General features: G+C 57.8%; 1 protein-coding gene across 5 annotated transcripts in view; it reads right to left on the minus strand.

Moving 5' to 3' along the window:
• Positions 1-989: 989 nt before the first annotated feature.
• GRK6 (G protein-coupled receptor kinase 6) overlaps positions 990-18450 on the minus strand; it is an 18110-nt gene continuing 649 nt past the window's right edge. The window contains exons 1-16 of one of the 5 annotated variants that reach the window (XM_017896050.1): positions 18290-18444; positions 14005-14100; positions 12845-12957; positions 12642-12719; positions 12145-12245; positions 11734-11826; positions 11536-11599; positions 11270-11410; positions 10843-11033; positions 10048-10085; positions 9866-9955; positions 8384-8592; positions 8135-8272; positions 3020-3157; positions 2803-2937; positions 990-2147 (exon numbers count right to left, since the gene is read on the minus strand). In XM_017896050.1, the coding sequence (XP_017751539.1) occupies positions 2094-2147; positions 2803-2937; positions 3020-3157; positions 8135-8272; positions 8384-8592; positions 9866-9955; positions 10048-10085; positions 10843-11033; positions 11270-11410; positions 11536-11599; positions 11734-11826; positions 12145-12245; positions 12642-12719; positions 12845-12957; positions 14005-14100; positions 18290-18341 (1731 nt within the window). In that variant the 5' untranslated portion in view covers positions 18342-18444 and the 3' untranslated portion in view covers positions 990-2093. The other 4 variants (XM_017896051.1, XM_017896053.1, XM_017896054.1 and 1 more) reach the window with 4 other exon arrangements.

Below are 18450 nucleotides of genomic sequence, written 5' to 3' on the forward strand. Positions count from 1 at the left end.
AGAGTCCTGCGGTGGCTTTGGGAACTCAAGGGGCTAGCGGGCTGCTTGGGTGGATTCCCACAGCTGCCCAGCAAGGTGATGGGTCTCACACCTATCTTTCCAAACAAGGGAAGGGCCTGTGCAGAGCCAACTTGAAAAGTGGCCAGGCTGGGGCTTGAACCTGGAACTGTCAGCTACAAAGCTCACATGGCTCCTGCAGCACTGGGTGCCCAGTCCAGAGGCCAGGAACAAGCTCGATGGGGGTTACGGGGCATTCCTAGGGAGCTGGGGACACTGGGAGTCTATAGAGCAGCATTGGGGTTGCAAGATCTGAGACAGACTGGTAGGCAATAAGCTGTCAGCCCCAGAGCCCACGCAGGAAGCTCCCCTTGAGTGCCCCCCAGTCCCCCTTCCTCCCAGGTGAATGTCTACTTCGAGGCTCAACCACCATCTTCAGAGAACCCTCCCACACCAGCCACAGCCTATCTGCCAGCATCCCCCACTATCTAGGTTTTTGCCCATAATGTATCAAAGGCAAAACAGAGGGGTGGGTATGATGCACGTGCATCAGCCCAGGGGCCGGTACATGGCTGGCGTCCAGGTAAGGCAGGCCTGGGGCAGACGTTCTTTACACAGCTCCCACCCTACTCGAAGTCCACATTAGGCAGCCAAGCCACCTTAGCCTTGGAGGGGAGGACACCAAAGGGACCTGCCTTCCCAGCAGTCAGAAACAGACCTACACCCCAGTGGGTACCCAAGGCTTCTTTCCTTAGGCCCCATCCCATTTAGGAAGTTGGGGAACACACTGGGTGAGTCCAAAGGCTACCAAAGCCTGGCTGTCTGGAGAGGCTAGCTCAGAGTCAGCCCTGGGGGCTCCTGGGCCTCGGAAGGGCACACCCTGCCTCCCTCCAGGCCCACCCCCAATCCCTTCCCGCTTCCAGCTGGGCCAGGGGAGCAGGAAGACCCCTGGAGCACCGGAAGCAAGAAAGAGGCAGGCAGGGGCGGCTAGCCAGGTTTGTGCTCGGACTCTATTCACACAGAGACACATGGCAGCTTACATTGGACAAAATGAGTAATAAAAATTGGCTTTAAATATGGAAAAAACAAGGCCCTGTAATCCCATGCTACCCTAACACTGAGACCAGGATGGCCATCACAGTCTGGGAAGGGCCAGGACTGGGGCCTGGGGCACAGGCACAGCCTTGCCCTATCCCCTTCACCCACACAGGTACACGCGCGCGCGCGCACACACACCCCACAGGCGCACACAGGAAGGGGCAGATTATTGCTGGGCACGTGTCTATTGTTATGAGGGGAGTCTGGAATGTTTGAGGGTTGACCAGGGATGTCCCACCCCCTCCTAGGGGCTGGGCTCAGGCATTTCTGAAAGAGGTGTCTCCAGGACAGGGCCCAGAATCAGGGACCAGGCCCTGGGAGCTGGAAGGCAGAGGCAAACCTATCTGGGCCGGCCGGGGCAGTGGGCTGACGGGTCTCACAGCCGGCCCAATCTCTGGACACTTTGGCACAGGCCTAGGGGATACAGAGGCCCCAGATCCATCTCTGACAAGCACTGAGAAGGGACAGCTTTGGGCCCCAGAGAGTAGCAGCCTGAGCCCAGGGCAGCGGGGGCAGGCACGAGTCTTACTCAGAGGCCGGGGGTGGACAGCACAGTGCTGAAGGCTCAGGGGTGTGACCACCCTCAGCCATCCAAGCTGGGCCGGAGGAGCCTTGAGTTTGGCAGTGGCTCCTCTGCCAGCTCCCGCTCTCCCAGCCAGGGCTGGCTGCCCCCAGGAGCCAAGGCGGGCGCCAGGTCTGCGGCAGGAATTAAGAATGCTCTGGTCGCTATATACATTCGTACAAATACATAAATACAGAAAGCCCCGAGCTCCACAGAGAAGAGCTGAAGGGACGCACCTTTGTCCCAGGGACGGCCCAGGCCCTGCCAAACTCAGCCAGGCCAGGGGCTGAGGGGCAGAGGACACTGGGGACAGCTCCATCTGTGTTCCCCAGGCCACGACTTGAGTGGACAATGGGGAAGACCACTGTGCAAAACTGTAAACGGCGCTCGGAGTAGCTGCTACCGCCAACTGCCGGTGGGGGCCTCGGACTGGGGGCTAGAGGCGGGTGGGGAGCTCTTCCTCGCTGTCGCTGCAGTTTCCACAGCAATCCTGGAGGGACGGGGAAGACACGGAGGGAGGGAGAAAGGCAGAGCAGGTGCTATTAACCACCAGGGACGTCACATGGGGCCGACCCTGCCAGGGTAGGCCAGGAGCTGCCTGGGGGGCACACTCTGGGGAGGGGCCTCTCCACGAGGAACCTGGAGCAGCAGCTCAGGCCACACGTGGGTGGGCGTCATTGCAGAGGCTGCTGGCAACAGACTGAAGTCAGGGGGCTGGGTAGATCCCAGCCCTCTCCCCTGGGGCTGGCAGAGACAGGGCACGGGGAGACAAGCTAAGCAAAGCTGGCAGCTCAAAGGGGCCAGGGTGCAGGGAATCGAAGCAGTGGGCAGGGGGAGTGGGGCGGGCACCAGACTTCTTTCTCCCACATCTTGCCTCTGCCATGGAAGGGCTGCCCGTGGCTCCCCGAGGCCAGGCAGCAAGGCCAACCCACGGGGAGCCCACACTGCTCACCTCTGGAAAGAGAAAAGAGGCCATGAGCCCAGCCAGGGGCAGGGGACAGGCGGGAATGAGGCCAGAGACCCTGGGCACCGCAACAGGGCTGGAGGATGCCCACTCCCAGTGCATGCGGGCACCGGCTCTGCCTCCCACCCGCCGTCCCCTGGAGCCAGGCTGGGGGCCCAGGTAGGCCGATGCTGGGGCTTACTTGGCGACTGAAGAGTCTCTGCAGCAGTCCCTTTTTAGGGGGTGCAGGTGGCTGGCCCTTCCAGTCCAGGTCTGGGGGAACTGAGCCATCCAGCCCAAAGACATTCAGCTCCTGGAAGCACTCAGTCTCCACCATCTGCTGAGGAGCAGGCAGCTGTGACATATGTCCCCAGGGCAGCCTCCTGGAGCCCACCCCACCAAGCAGGACAGGCCCCCACCTCATTCTGCCAGGGGATGGGCACGCTGCCTGTGGCAAACTTCTGGTAGAAGTCCTGGTCGGTAGGCTCCAGCTCCACGCCCTTGACTGTAGAGAACTGTTCAATGTCCAGAACATCCTTGCAGTAAATGGCCTGGGGCTGGTGGGAGAGAGGCAGTGGTCAGATAGGAAACGCACACAGACACGCACACGTGAAGGCAGCTCAGCCCTGATTCTGACTCGGGTCTTGGCCTGGTGCTGCCCTGACACCAGCAGCTCTCTGATTTGGAGTCAGAAACCAGGTACCCCACGCACTTCCTAAGCGGGGCAGGCCCTTCTCTCCGAAGCCTGGTTTTCCCCTCTGTGAACTGGGTACGTTATTCCTCACTGCTCAGTGGTTGTGAGGCTGTGTAAAGGCCAATGCCAGGCGCCTCCTTCGCCTGCCACATCTTGCCTCTGCCATGGAAGGGCTGCCCGTGGCTCCCCAAGGCCAGGCAGCAAGGCCAACCCACAGGGAGCCCACACTTCTTCCTGGGTATGCAGTTGGGGTGGGGAGTACAGGCTGAATCTCAGCTGGCCGCTCAGCTGAGCACCGCCACGCAGAGCCTGGAGCTGGTGACTCCTTGGCTCCCTGCGATGACCTGGGATTTGCTCCGTTTTCTCTCCCAGCCAATCAGAGGACTGGCAGTCTCCCACCGCTCCACCTCCTCAGACCCACGCTGGGAGCCCATCTCAGCTCCAGGAGGCCACCTTCTTTTTTATCTTAACATGGTTTTCTAAATCCTTCAAATAAGATGTCAATTAAAATATCATCGTCATGTAAAATGGTGCAGCGGCTTCGGAAAACAGTCTGGCAGTTCCCCAAAAAGTTAAACATCATTACCATATGACCTGGTAATTCTACTCCTAGGTATAGACCAAGAGAAATGGCAGCATCTGTCCACAAAAAAACTTGTACATGAATGTTCATAGCAGCAATAACAGCCAAAAAGTGGGAACAATCCTAATGTCTACCAACTGACGAACAGGTAAGTAAAATGTGGTCCATCCATGCAATGGAATATTATTCAGCCTTAAAAAGGAATGAAGCAGTGATCTATGCTACAACATGGATGAACCTTGAAGATATTATGCTAAGTGAAAGAAGCCAGGCACAAAGGATCACATACTGTGTGACTCCATAGCTATGACATGTCCAGAACAGGCAAACAGAGAGAGACAGAGAATAGACTGGTGATTGCCAGGAGCAGCTGGAGGGAAGAATGGAGAATGACTGCTAAGGGTATGGGTTTTTTTTTTTTTTTTTTTTTGCAAAGTGGGGCAGGTAATGAAAACACTCAAAATTTATTGTGGTGATGACTGCATAACTAAAAGCCAATGAATTGCAATTTTTTTTTTTTTTTTTAAGACGGAGTTTTGCTCTTGTTGCCCAGCCTGGAGTGCAATGACATGATCTCAGCTCACCGCCACCTCTACCTCCTTGGTTCAAGCGATTCTCCTGCCTCAGCCTCCCAAGTAGGTGAGATTACCGGCACACGCCACCACACCCAGCTAATTTTTGTATTTTTAGTAGAGACGGGGGTTTCACCTTGTTGGCCAGGCTGGTCTCAAACTCCTGACCTCAGGTGATCCATCCACCTTGGCCTCCCAAAGTGCTGGGATTACAGGCATGAGCCACCACACCGAGTCGAATTGTACATTGTAAATGGGTGAATTGCATGGTATATAAATTATATAAATTAAACTCAAAAAAGCTGTTAAAAAAATCATCATCAAGCTTGCTTTTCATCTACTGCTTCTACAAAGTTAAACTCCAGGGCACTGATTTTATCTCCAACTTTGAATGGAAGATCCAGAGGCAGTGTGGTTATTTCAAGGTTAAATGAGATGATGAACACAGGAAACAGAACAGACTGAGTGGTGAGTGGCAGTGCCAGCCTCAGGGGCGAGCTGGCGAAAGTCAGGTTGTCCTAGTTCAAGTGCCTCTGACAGGGCCCACCTTTGCTTTGGAAAACAGTCTGGCAGTTCCCCAAAAGGTTAAACATAGTTACCATATGACCTGGTAATTCTATTTCTAGGTATAGACCAAGAGGAATGGAGGCCAAGGCGAACAGCTTACCTGAGGTCAGGAGTTCGAGACCAGCCTGGCCAGCGGTTCCAGTGAGGCCCATGTGAGGCAGTCACTCAGGGCAGTAGCCCCCTCGCTGGCCTCCCCACTTCCACTCATACCCACTATGGCCCACTCCCCATACCTCACATTCCTGCCCAGGGTCCCCCAGTGGTCCCATCTTGCTGAGAACCTGCCCGCAATCCTCTGCCTGCACGGGCTCACTCAGCCACACAGGTGTCCTCGCAGCTGCTGCCCCTCACAGGGCTGGCCCCTGCCTCAGGACTGCAATGCCTGGCTGTTTCTTCTGCCTGGAATGCTCACACCCCAAATCTTGGCGTGGCTCTCTGCTTCACATATTTTACATTTCTGCACCACCATCACCTCCCCAGAGACCACCGTGTCTAAAAGTACTCTCCCCACCATCATTCTCTGCCATCCACCATCATTCTCTGCCATCTTCGTAGCTTGCTTTTTTCTTTTTTTTTTTTTTAATTAATTAATTTATTTTTTTGAGACAGAGTCTCGCTCTGTCACCCAGGCTGGAGTGCAGTGGCTCGATCTCTACTCACTGCAAGCTCCGCCTCCTGGGTTCACGACATTCTCCTGCCTCAGCCTCCCGAGTAGCTGGGACTACAGGCGCCCGCCATCTCGCCCGGCTAATTTTGTATTTTAGTAGAGACAGGGTTTCACCATATTGGCCAGGATGGTCTCGATCTCTTGACCTCGTGATCTGCCCGTCTCGGCCTCCCAAAGTGCTGGGATTACAAGCGTGAGCCACCGCGCCCGGCCGTTTTCTTTCTTTTTTTTTTTTTTTGAGACTAAATTTTGCTCTTGTCGCCCAGGCTGGAGTGCAGTGGTGCGATCTCAGCTCACCGCAACCTCCTCCTCTCGGGTTCAAGCGATTCTCCTGCCTCAGTCTGCTGAGTAGCTGGGATTATAGGCATGCGCCANCCTCTCGGGTTCAAGCGATTCTCCTGCCTCAGTCTGCTGAGTAGCTGGGATTATAGGCATGCGCCACCACACCCAGCTAATTTTGTATTTTTAGTAGAGACGGGGTTTCTCCATGTTGGTTAGGCCAGTCTTCAAACTCCCAACCTCAGGTGATCAGCCTGCTCGGCCTCCCAAAGTGCTGGGATTACAAGCGTGAGCCACCGCGCCCGGCCGTTTTCTTTCTTTTTTTTTTTTTTTGAGACTAAATTTTGCTCTTGTCGCCCAGGCTGGAGTGCAGTGGTGCGATCTCAGCTCACCGCAACCTCCTCCTCTCGGGTTCAAGCGATTCTCCTGCCTCAGTCTGCTGAGTAGCTGGGATTATAGGCATGCGCCACCACACCCAGCTAATTTTGTATTTTAGTAGAGACGGGGTTTCTCCATGTTGGTTAGGCCAGTCTTCAAACTCCCAACCTCAGGTGATCAGCCTGCCTCGGCCTCCCAAAGTGCTGGGATCACAGGCGTGAACCACCACGCCCGGCTGCTTGCTTTAGTTTTCTTTATCACACTTAACGTTACCTGGAATTCCTTCTGGCTTACTGGTTTATTTGGGTGTGTCTCCCACTAGAATATAAGGGCAGGACTGGCTCCAGTGGGCCTCATTATCTCCAGGGTCTGGCATAAATGGGCACTCAGCTATTTGCTGAATCAATAAACGTGTGTCAGCTATCAACCTGGCCTGCCCTGCCCATCCTTTGGGCCTCTCCAGTGTTACTGGTGAACCGTTAATTACAGGACCCAGTCCTCACAGACAAGGGAAGGGGAAAGCACATGACCTCATCTTAGCCAGTCAGAACCGTCCCTGTGACTGTCACACAGAGAAGCCTAATTCATGGGGAGGGAAAGAGTCAACAGGTTGAAGGCAAGGCAAGAGCTGGAGAATCCCGGCACACAGCAGAAAACCCTGAAGCTGGCCCTACTTTGGGACTTTCTGGCCAAATGAACCAATACACTCCATGTTGAGCTTAAGTGAGTTTAGGCTGGTTTTCTGCCACCTGGACTCTGACAGCTAGAGGACACTCTTGCCTGCTGAGTGCCTGGCCCACTGAGCTGCTCAGTTAACAGGTGAGACTCCATAAGGGGAAGTGACCACCCACAGAAGGACGGCCAGCCCAACAGCCCCTCCCACTGCTGGCAACTGCACTGTGGTTTTCCTCTGGGGAACGGAGCTTCCCCATTGGTGCAAGGTCAGGGGGGTGTATATGGTCTGGGTGTGGCCAGTGAGGGACCATGAGCAATGAGGGGCAATGGGCATCAGTCTTGGTACTTCTTTTCCCCCATGAGGATTTCTTTTGAAATTATTGGGCAAGGCCAGGCACGGTGGCTCACACCTGTAATTCAGGCGCTTTGGGATGCCTAGGTGGGCGGATCACCTGAGGTCAGGATTTCAAGATTTCAAGACCAGCCTGGCCATTATGGTGAAACCTCGTCTCTACTAAAAATACAACAATCAGCCGGGCATGGTGGTGGTTGCCTGTAATCCCAGCTACTCAGGAGGCTGAGGCAGGAGAATCGCTTGAACCTGGGAGGCAGAGGTTGCAGTGAGCCAAGATCTCGCCACTGCACTCCAGCCTGGGGGACAGAGCAAGACCCTGTCTCGAAAAAGAAAAGAAAAGAAAAGAAAAAAAGAAAAAAGGAAAGAAAAGAAGAAAGAAAGGAAAAAAGAATGAAGGAGGGAAGGAGGGGAGGGGAGGAAAGATGCTCTCTGTCCACTGTGGCAGCTGAGCTGCTGGGGCCCACTGCTGCCGCACCCTGGGGAGAGCTACCTCAGTATGAAGACTACACACTCAACAGTACAGGGAGGGGAGGGAGAGAGTTCCTAGGACATTGTCAGAGGCCCCAAGCCCCATCCAGGCATGCCAAAAGCTGGAACTATCCTGGGGCTTTTCCTTTTTTGTGAATTATCTTTATTTTTGTGGCTAAGCCACTAGATTGTTTTTTCTGCCACTTGCAATGGAAGCATCCTAGCTGATACTACAAGAGCCCCTGAGCCCCAGCCCCAGCTGGGCCCCGCCCTCGGCAGGAGTGAGCTGCACTCACGTCAGGCTTGAAGGGCGGCTCCAGCATGCCGGCTCCCAGCCGCTTGAAGTTCAGCTTCTTAAAGAGGGGGTGCTCCTTCACCTCGCGGGCACTGCCGCCACGACACCCCAGGCGTTCAGCCGGGTCCTTGCAGAGGAGCTGTGGCAAGGCAGGGGTGAGGCGGCCGGGCAGGCGGGTGAGTGGGTGGGAGGGAAGGAAAGGTGCGTCCACCCCAGCCCTGGCTGGCCAGGCTTCCGTGAGCTGCCGTACCTGTGAGCAGAGTGAGCGGGCCTGCGGGGAAAAGCGCTCGGAATACTCCTCGGGGACCTCCTTCACCAGCCGCTCCACCTCCTCCCGCTTGATCTTTTTCTTCCTCTGCTGGAAGGGCGACTGGCCTGCGATCATTTCGTACAGGAGGCAGCCGAGCGCCCACCAGTCAGGGCTGAACGTGTACCGTTCATTCTTTACCACCTCCGGAGCTGGGTGGGTGGCATGGGAGTTAGGGCTGGGCAGGAGGCGGGCAGTGGACCCTCAGGCCCCAGGAATGCCAGCGCACGTTAGGTCTGGGATCCACTCAAACTCGCTGGCCAGGCAGGTGCCGTCCCAGCTTGGGGGGGACCTTGGGCAGTAGGAGAGCACAGGCCCCATCAAGCGGTTGGGTACAGCCTTGCAGGAGGCCACGCCCAGGTCCCTGGGTCTTCAGATTTTACACAAGAAGTCAGAAATCTGTATTTTGTATGTGAAACCATCTGGCTTACTAAAAACAATTTGACTTAAACACAAATGTAGGCCAAATTGGGCCCACGTGGCTACCAGTTTGCAACTTCTGGATTTAATAACAGTGAGAAGAAGGAAACTCCTATTTTCTGACTACCTCCTACCTTCCAGGGCAGCCCCGTGGGGAGTTTTCCCTGAACTCTCTCTTTTCATTTTCCAGGCAACCCTGGGAGGCAGGTATGATGAGCGTTTTACAGTGGCAAAGTGAGGCCGGGAGCAGTGGAGTGTCTGGTTCAAGGCCACGCAACAGGCAAGAGGTGGAGCCTGCAGAGCCAGAACTCTGCCTCCTGTGTCTCTCAGTCTCCAAGTGGAATGTGGGGCCACATCTTGGCCCCTCCACTGGCCTCCTTCACAAATGGGCACAGGCAGGGCAGGGACTGGGGCCACAGAAACAGATGGAGGGTCTCTCTCCTCCATCCCCCAGTAGCCACTTGCAGGCTGAGCCATAGCAGGGTTTAATAAGTATTTAGCGGCCAGGCGCGGTGGCTCAAGCCTGTAATCCCAGCACTTTGGGAGGCCGAGGCGGGCGGATCACGAGGTCAGGAGATCGAGACCATCCTGGCGAACACGGTGAAACCCCATCTCTACTAAAAATACAAAAAAATTAGCCGGGCATGGTGGCGGGCACCTGTCATCCCAGCTTCTCAGGAGGCTGAGGCAGGAGAATGGCGTGAACCTGGGAGGCGACGGAGCTTGCAGTGAGCAGAGATCGTGCCACTGCACTCCAGCCTGGGCGACGGAGCGAGACTCCGTCTCAAAAAAAGAAGTATTTAGCAAATGAATGACATGGTTTCACAACTGTGTGCGGCCCTGGCTGAGTCTTGGTCTCCTAAGCTCTAGAAGAGGAGCATTGGTATGGGCCCTTTCTACTGAGGCCCCTTCTGAGAGAAGCCTCCCTGACAGAAGTGGGTGTGGCTGGATGGGTGGACAGTGAGGGAACCCAGGAGGCTAGTGGGCCGGGCAAAGAAGACTCACCCATGTAGCCCACAGTGCCCACACGGCCTTTGATGGTCTGGCCCTCGGGCACGTGCACAGCCAGCCCCAGGTCAGAGATGCGGATGTGGCCTGAATGTGGGTGGAGAAACAGGTAGACCCGTTAACAGGCCAGGCTTCTGCCTCTCACCCCACCCTGACCCACCCCAGGCACCCCCACACACCGTGGTCATCCAGCAAGATGTTCTCCGGCTTCAGGTCCCTGTGCAGAAAGAAGAACAGGGTCAGATGCTGCTCAGTCTGCCAGGGAGCCAGACGGGGTCAGCCCCTCCTAGCTCACTTGCCTCCTCGGGCCAGGTGTGGAGCAAGGTGCAAGACTCATTTGCTGCCAGGGCGACAGACAGCCCTGCTCTCCCTGGCAACAGCTCGGATTCAAGGGAGCAGAGGAAGGATTTATAGAGCTAGGACTCCCAGGACTCTCTAGGCGAGTGGAAGGCAGCTCCACCTAGGAGAGGCCTCCCCAGTGGCCTTGCTCACCCCTTGGTGACTGACTCTGCCTTTCCCCTCCATCAAATGGGACTACTCATCTGTCCCCTGACGAGGCTGCTGTGAGGCTCACAGGAAGTCAGCAACCTTCAGAGCCAGGGTGCTCTCTTACCCAGCCCCGTGTGCCAGGCACTCTGTACTTAACTCACTGGGCTCCTCCAACAACCTGGGAAGTAGGAATTACAGTCTCTGCTTCCTAGAAAAGGAAGCAGTGTTGGGAGCAGGGAGCTGACTGGCCTAAGGTCACACGGTGGGGGGTAGAGGGATTCCCCCGTGGGTCCACCAGAGCCCAAAGCCTAGGTCTGGGCCACTCAAGTTGGCCTGGCATGTGAGTTAAGCCAGTGCCACAGCCCCCACACCAATGTCCTTCTGTAGTCTGGCCTGATCGGCAGCCTTGGCCACCTCCGTCCAGGCCCAGCTGCAGTCGCTGGCAGGGAAGGACTAAACCCCTGGGGTAGCCGAGCCCTCCTAACCTGTACACAATGCGCTCCCGGTGCAGGTCCTCCAGGCCACAGCAGATCTCAGCGGCGTAGAAGACGGCCCGTGCTTCGGGGAAGCCAGCCTGGCCCATGTGGTAGATGTGGAACTTGAGGTCGCCCCCATTCATCAGTGTCAGCACCAGGCACAGCGCGTCCTTGGTCTCATAGGCGTAGGCCAAGCTCACCTGTGGCCGAGGGGACCCGAGCCCTCAGGCAGGAGCTGCGGGGCGCTTGGCGGCAGGGCTGCCCAAAAAAGCCTTCTCGGTGCCACTCCTTGGGCCCAGCCTGCTCCCCAAGCCTGGCATCAATACCCCAAACCCGCCCTTCCCGGCATCCCGTGCGGGAGGGTGGGGCCTGGGGGTAGGGAGGGCCAGGGTGCCAGCATGGCCAAGGGGAAGAGAGGGTCCCCTTCTGTACTTACTACAAACCTACTGTTCACTTTCTCCAGGATCTGCTTCTCGTTCAGCGCCATGGCCTCCCCTTTCCGCTTCTTGATCCGCTTTTTCTCTAGCTTCTTGCAGGCGTACATCTTACCGGTGGCCCGCACCTGGCAGGCACACACCTGTGGCCAGGCAGAGAGGGGTGAATAGAGGCCAGCTGTGCCCTTGCTGGGCATCCAGGGGGTGGTCCAGGACCCAACACACCCACCCTTTTCACTCTTCCAGGGGCACTGGCCTGGCCACTCACCTCCCCAAAGCCACCTTTGCCCAGGACTCGGTACTGCCTGAAGGTGTTTTTGGTCACTGGCTGCCTGTGGCAAGGGGTGGGGAAGCAAATGCTGGCTGAGCAGGAGAGCCCAAGGCCTGGGAAGAACCCCAGCAACCTGGCCTGTCCCCAGAACCCCAGCAACCTGGCCTGTCCCGGTCCAGCCTTCAGGGAGCTCACCTTTCCAGCCACTTCCACTGCAGGAAACGGTTGAAGTAGATGCTGTCGAGGTAGTCGGCAAAAGGGGCCACGCTCAGGTACTCATGGGTCAGCCTAGTGAGGGAAGGCAGGCCCAGCTCACCTGCCAGCCCCTGACATTTCAGGCTCTTGGCTTGATGGGCCAGGCCTCCCATTCTGCACACGCTTAGCCCACAGGTATCATTGTCGGCCAGTCCTCCCGCTACCCTCCGAGTGGAGAGACACACAGCCTGTGCTGAAGCTGTGGGTACTACTGAGGGGAGGCAGCCTGCTCAGGTCACACAGCAGGGGCAAGGCCAGGGCTGGGCAGCTGAGCTCCCTCACCAGCCACTGAGCTGTTCACAGTCTTCCTGACCCCCAGAAGCTCCCTCCTCTGGGCAGGGACAGGCTTACCGGGTGAGTTCCTGGAAAAGGTCTTTGCAGGGCCCCTGCTCCAGCCGCTGGGTGCAGTTCGTCACCAGCTGCCGGGGGACCTCTGGGATGAGGTCAGGACCCTGGGAACAAGCCCCAGACAGGTCAGTGCAGGGGCTCCCTTGGACGGCTACCCACTCCCAGGGGAGAGGGGTCAGGCATCTTGGGCTGGTGCCATGGGAGGCTGCAGGCCGGGGGTGTGCCAGCCAGCCTGGTTGCTGAACTTCTTCCTGCTGCCCACCCGTGAGGCAGAGCACAGAAGAGCCACTGGGAGGCCGCCTGGCCCAAGCCCAGCCCATACCCTGGGCTGCATGCCCGCCGTGCTGCCTGGAGCAGCTCCAGGGCACTCTCTGCCCAGGCTGTGTGTTATGCCCGTCTGTGTGAAGAAACCACCCTCAGAGGCCTGACACTGTGGCCACTCCTCTCCCCGACACTGGGCTCTGGCGGCTCCTGTCATCTCTCCATCACTGCTCACTCACCGTGTGGCTCAGAAAATTCTGCATTAGCTGCCGCCCACATGCCTTTCGCTTCTCATCCGGGGTCACTTCATACTCAGCCTGCAGGGTGGAAAGCAAAGAAGCTGGAGGTCTGGACAGAGCAAGCAGCAGGTGTGGGGAGGAGGGGCACATGGGGCCGGGACCTCGGCCACCCGCGGGGCTGGGCAGGGCTGGGCTGCACTCACCACCCCATCCAGGAAGGCGATGCAGCGGCTCAGCTCCGGCCTCGTGGCACAGAACTCTCGGAACAGCAGGCGCCCAATGGGCTGCCGCTCGCACAGGCCGTGATAGTCACGCTCTGTGGGCAGTGATGGAAGCTGCTGGGTCCACAGCCCCAGAGCACATGGGTGGGGCATTCCTGCCCACACCACCAGGCCCTGGGCCCCCACAACAGCTTCCAGCTCTGCAGTGTGGCAGCCACAGTCTTCTTCGGAACCCTCACCACAACCCTAAGTTGGGCACAGCTGTTTTGGGGCTGTGAGGCCCAGAGAGGTTAACTGACTAGCTCGATGTCACACAGCCAGGAGTCTGGCTCCAGAGACCAGGACTCCACCCACCTCCCTGCATCGTCTCCTGATTTACACGACTTGCCTGATTTACACGACTTGCGTATGTCACAGTATTGGGGTTGGGTGCGGTCCATGAGGTTCCGGCCCAGCCCAGCCCCGGCCAGGCCCACACCTGCTGCCTGCCTGGCGAAAGTGCGAGAGGAAGCTGTGGCTTCCGGCACGCTCTCAGCTGGGCCTCCTTCCCAGGAGGTGGGAGCAGCCCTGGTGTGCTCTGCCCACGTGCAGGCCACCAGGGGCCTCAGCAACCGTGGGTGCTGCTCAGACCTGGGCCCTTGGCCAAGATTGGCAGGAACTGGGGTCCCGGGCACTTCTGTCCCCTCCCAGGAGTAACCCTGTCACACTGCCCAGGCTGAGGGCTTCTGGTCAAGGCTTTGCTAGTCGCCCCTCTGGGCTGGGCCTGGGAGGCTAAGCCCCAGCGTGGAGCTCCCAAGGCAGTCAGTCTATGGGCTGGCCCAGCGGCCACTCCCTCTGTCTTGTGGGCCCTGCTAACCTTAGCTGGCTCTCCTTTTCAAAGTGGTATCAACTGCCCCAATCTGCCCCTGCCCTATTCCTGACACCCGCTTCACTCACCACCAGCGTGACCCTGTTTGCTGTCTGCTCTCCACCCATCCCAAGCCCGGGAACTGAAACTGGGCTGAATGGTACAGTCCTCATCCTCCTGCTCACTGGATCCCCCAAGCCTGTCCCTCTGCCCCAGGGCAAGGTCTCAGGGGAGGCTCCCCCGGCCCCGGCAGGGCCCCCCGCGTTGGCACCCGCAGGCCCTGCCCAGGCCTCACCAAGGCTGAGCCGCAGCTCTTCGCACTGGCTGATGTGCGGGAACTGCAGCATCTGCCGCCATTTCTTGCTTTTGCCTTTGCGATTTCCACCGCCACCTGTGGGAGCAAGCAGACACTGGGTCTCGGGTCTCAGTGCAGTCCAGGGCCTCTAGGGCCCAGCCAAGGCAGAGCCAAGGCAGAGTGGCACCTCAGGCCTTCCCTCTGCACGCTCCAGCACGCCCTTGCTGCGTTCCAGGACACACGTGGTTCTCCTGCTTCAGGCTCCTGCGCTGGGAGAGCCAAGAGAGGCAGTGAGGTCGCTGGGGGAGGACGGTGTTCTAAGTAGCTCCAACAATGGGTCCAGCCTCAGCTGCTTCCCACAAGGTAGGAGTTCCCTCAGTGAAGAAAGGGGAGAAGGACATCGCAGTGGGGGGAACTGCAGAAGGCCCAGGAGGGAGAGATTCTAGGCCAGTGGGGCAGGCCTGAGAGATGCACAGGGTAGCCTGGGGACAAGGAGGCTCCCAGGCCTCTGTCACCAGGCCCCACATCAGAGCTATCAAATGCTCAAACAAGGCAGGGGCAAGGGGGCTGGCACCCAGGACTCCCCATCCCCTGCACACTGGGGCTTCCCCGGTCCACTGCCTGCTTTGCTTGACCTCGCAGACACCCCACCTGCAGCGGCTGAGGTCACGGCAGCAGTGGGATTGCCTGCAGAGCCCAACAGGTGTGAGAAACATGGGCCAGATGTGAGATGACCAGGAACAGTGAAGGCCCCTGTGACAGAGGCAGCTGCAGGACACCAGCTGATTGCTTGATTGCTGCTAGGAGGGTTTCTGGCTCAGTGTGGCCAGCTCTTCTGATTTTTCAAAAGCAGCTGGAAATTCAGACTCTCACATAAAATATTGGCCCTCATTTTATAAAAAAGAAAAAAAAAAAAACTCACTGCAGCCAAAGAAATAAAATGTGTCAGGGAGCTAGCTAAACGTGTGTGGCCTGTGGGCCACCAGGTTGAGGAGGGTGGAAGGGGCCTGAGCCTCCCAGAGCTGGGTCTGAATCTCTGATTCACACTGTAGGTCCATCACTTGCTATCTGTGAACTTCAGCTTCTCCATGTGTGTTATGTGGTGCATGGGAGATGCTGTCCACATTAAGTTGGGCTGAGTCAAGAGGTGAGCCCCAACTCCAACAACTCCATGGCAACCTTAGACAACCACTTTCTCATGCTGGGCCTCAGTTTCCCATCTGGTTTTTCAGTCCTGTATCCATGTGGCCTGGGTGAGGGCAGGTGGTGCAAGGGCAGAAGTTGCCTTCTAGGGAGGGGGCAAGGCGAGGTCCCTGGATGACTCCCTGACCTAAGCTGCCTGGAGGAGGAACTACTGCAGAGGCCCATTGAGAAACTTGCTAGAGGCCTCCTGCGAGCATGCCCTGCAGTCATTGCTTCACTGTGAGTGAGCAACAGACCCCCACCCCTCAACCCAGGGCAAGGCCTTCCCAGAAGGGGAACTCCTCCCCCACACCCACAGGTCCCTCACCCAACCCTCCATCCGCCAGCCTCCCACCCTCAGTTACTTCCTCCTCCCCCCTCCCAGCCACATCAAGGCAGCAGCAAAGAGTCACATGCAAATATCCTGTCCTGAGCTGCCCAGTCAGTGGGGCTCCTCCCCACCCTCCCCATCCCCTTTCAGTGTCCCTGGGCCCCCTTCCCATGCCTCTGAGTGCCTGGGAAGAGAAGGGGCACTGAGGGAGGTCTCAAGCCCCAGCGTTGTCCCACTCCATCCTCACAGCAGCTCTGCCAGAGCAGGCCCAATTTCCTATGAAAACTGATGTTCCGAGGTGAGGAATCAATTCACCCAAGATGACTAAGCCTAGAGGTGACAGGATTGGTACCCAGCTCCCTATGGCCACAACCCAAGCTCCTTTCCCACCCCAAACATGGCTGTATATACACACCAAGGGTTCCCAAACCCCACTTGGGGTCTCAGATCACTCGGGAAGCTGTCAAGGGTCCCAGCCCCAAGCTCATGGAAAGCCGGTTCATGAGTTGGTTCTGATGCAGCCCGCCCAGGTGCCTGGGCTCAGGACTCAGTGACAGTCAGGGTTTCTTTTAGTCTTTTTTTTTTTTTTTTTTTTTTGAGACGGAGTCTTGCTGTGTCACCCGGGCTGGAGTGCTGTGGCCGGATCTCAGCTCACTGCAAGCTCCGCCTCCCGGGTTCACGCCATTCTCCTGCCTCAGCCTCCCGGGTAGCTGGGACTACAGGCGCCGCTACCTCGCCCGGCTAGTTTTTTGTAGTTTTTTTAGTAGAGACGGGGTTTCAACGTGTTAGCCAGGATGGTCTTGATCTCCTGACCTCGTGATCCGCCCGTCTCGGCCTCCCAAAGTGCTGGGATTACAGGCTTGAGCCACCGCGCCCGGCCTCTTTTAGTCTTTATATCCCACCCCCAACCGTTCCACAAAAAAGGGTACTGAAGTTGAGAGAGAAGAGACATGTTTAAAGCCATGAAGGTCGGCCAGGCGCGGTGGCTCATGCCTATAACCCCAGCAATTTGGGAGGCCAGAGGCAGGTGGATCACTTGAGGTCAGGAGTTCAAGACCAGCCTGGCCAACATGGTGAAACCCGTCTCTACCATAAATACAAAAATTAGCTGGGTGTGGTGGCGTGCACCTGTAGTCCCAGCTACTTGGGAGGCTGAGGGAGGAGGGTCACTTGAACCCAGGAGGCGGAGATTGCAGTCAGCCCTGCAATCCAGCCTGGGTGACAGAGTGAGACTCCATCTCAATAAAAGCCATGCAGGTGGGAGGGGCAGAGCCAGGTTGTGGTAAGGGTTCTCAAGTGGAGGTACCAGTCCCCAGTCTGGCCACACCACCCTGTGCCTTGCCCATGGCCTGACAAAGCTTGTCCAAAGGTACCCACACTCTCCGGCCAGGCAGTGCCATCAGCAGGCCTGAGGCCTTAACTGGTTACAGCTCTAGGGAAGAAGTCCTGTTTCGGCCCTCCCCACCCCTCCTCCCTGGCTCGTTGGATGACAAGGCAGAACAGAATCGGCAGATGCCCCCAGAGGCTGGGAGGAAGGCCTAGCCCATGGGCTCGATAAGGGACAGGGGATAAGACGGGCTCCCCAGGCACTGAGGACCCAGCCTGCCATGCCATTTCTGAGCTGCACCTCGCCGGGGCACTGGGTGGGCATGGGGTGCCAGGTGTGGCACCCAGCTGGAGGTTCCTCTGGGCTTCCTATAGACTGTGCCGGTCATCCTGTGTCTTAGGCCTGAGTCAATCACAATATTGCTGTGTGACTGATGCTAATCCCTCAGCTTCTCACGTGTAAAATGGGGCAGAAAGGTGAAGCAGATAACTTTTTAAGCCTGGAAGCCCAGTAAAGGGTGGAAAAACTGTCATGATCTCCCTCCTTGCCCTGGAGTTCCAAAAAGAAGAGTCTTATTTACTGCTGCTTCCCCAGCACCCTGGACAAGGTAGGGCAGAGTGGTTGGTCAGTGATCATGTTACTGAGGTGGGGTGTGGCAGGTCGGGGCAGACTGACCACAGGGCAGTGAGGACCCGGTCTGGTCCTTGTGTTTCTCCCAGGACCTGCACAGAGCAAGTGTCTGATAACATCTGGGGTGGGAGCCACGAGGAGCTACACACACACTCGGTCCACCAGACTGGTTTCCCCAGTCAGGCCTTTGAACTTACAATACTGACAACGCAGCCTGCCCTGCTCCCACTTCTTTCTGTGTCCGCTAGGCCCACTAGACCATGGGCTCCCTGAGGGCAAATATTCATTCACCTCTGCCCTCAGTGTCCTGAGGCACGGAGCAAGTAGCAGTCCTATAAGTAGCATTTGTGACCAGGAGTTTCCCCAAGTCAGGTGGGCTGTGCTAGGCAGAGGGTCCGTTCATTCATTCTCCAGCCTTTACCTAACACAAACTTTCCGCGGGATTAGGCTAGGTGCTGGGGTCTGGGCCCATGGCACGTGGGGCATCTTTACACCTCTCACCTGGAGAGGCCTCAGAGAGGCTCTTCTGGAGCTCCGGTCCCACCCTTCCCTCTTCGTCTCTCCTTCTTTCACTCCTTCATCCCCACCCGCCGCGAGGGCGGCGGTCTGACCCCCGCCCCTTCCTGGGCCCCGAATCCCGGGGGCAGGTGCGGAGGAGGAAGACGACGGGCCGGAAAGGCTCGTGTCTGGGCGGGGTGTAGGGCGCAGGGCCCGCGGGCCTAGGGGATTCGACGGCTGGGTAGCCCCGCGGAGCTCAGACGCCGCGCACTCGCGCTCCATGCACCCGGGCCCGGCCGCCCGCCCGGCCGCCTCACCTTCGCGGGCCTTGAGTAGCACCGTGTTCGCTACGATGTTCTCGAGCTCCATGGGCTGTGGCGCCGCCTGGCGCGCAGGGCCGCACCGCCGGCCGGGATCGCGCGCGAGTGCCGAGGCCGGATGGGATCGGCGCGGCTCGGCTCGGCTCGCAGTGACCGCG

The sequence above is a fragment of the Rhinopithecus bieti genome, unplaced genomic scaffold (assembly GCF_001698545.2).
Source record: "Rhinopithecus bieti isolate Rb0 unplaced genomic scaffold, ASM169854v2 scaffold_26546, whole genome shotgun sequence".
NCBI lineage: Eukaryota > Metazoa > Chordata > Mammalia > Primates > Cercopithecidae > Rhinopithecus > Rhinopithecus bieti.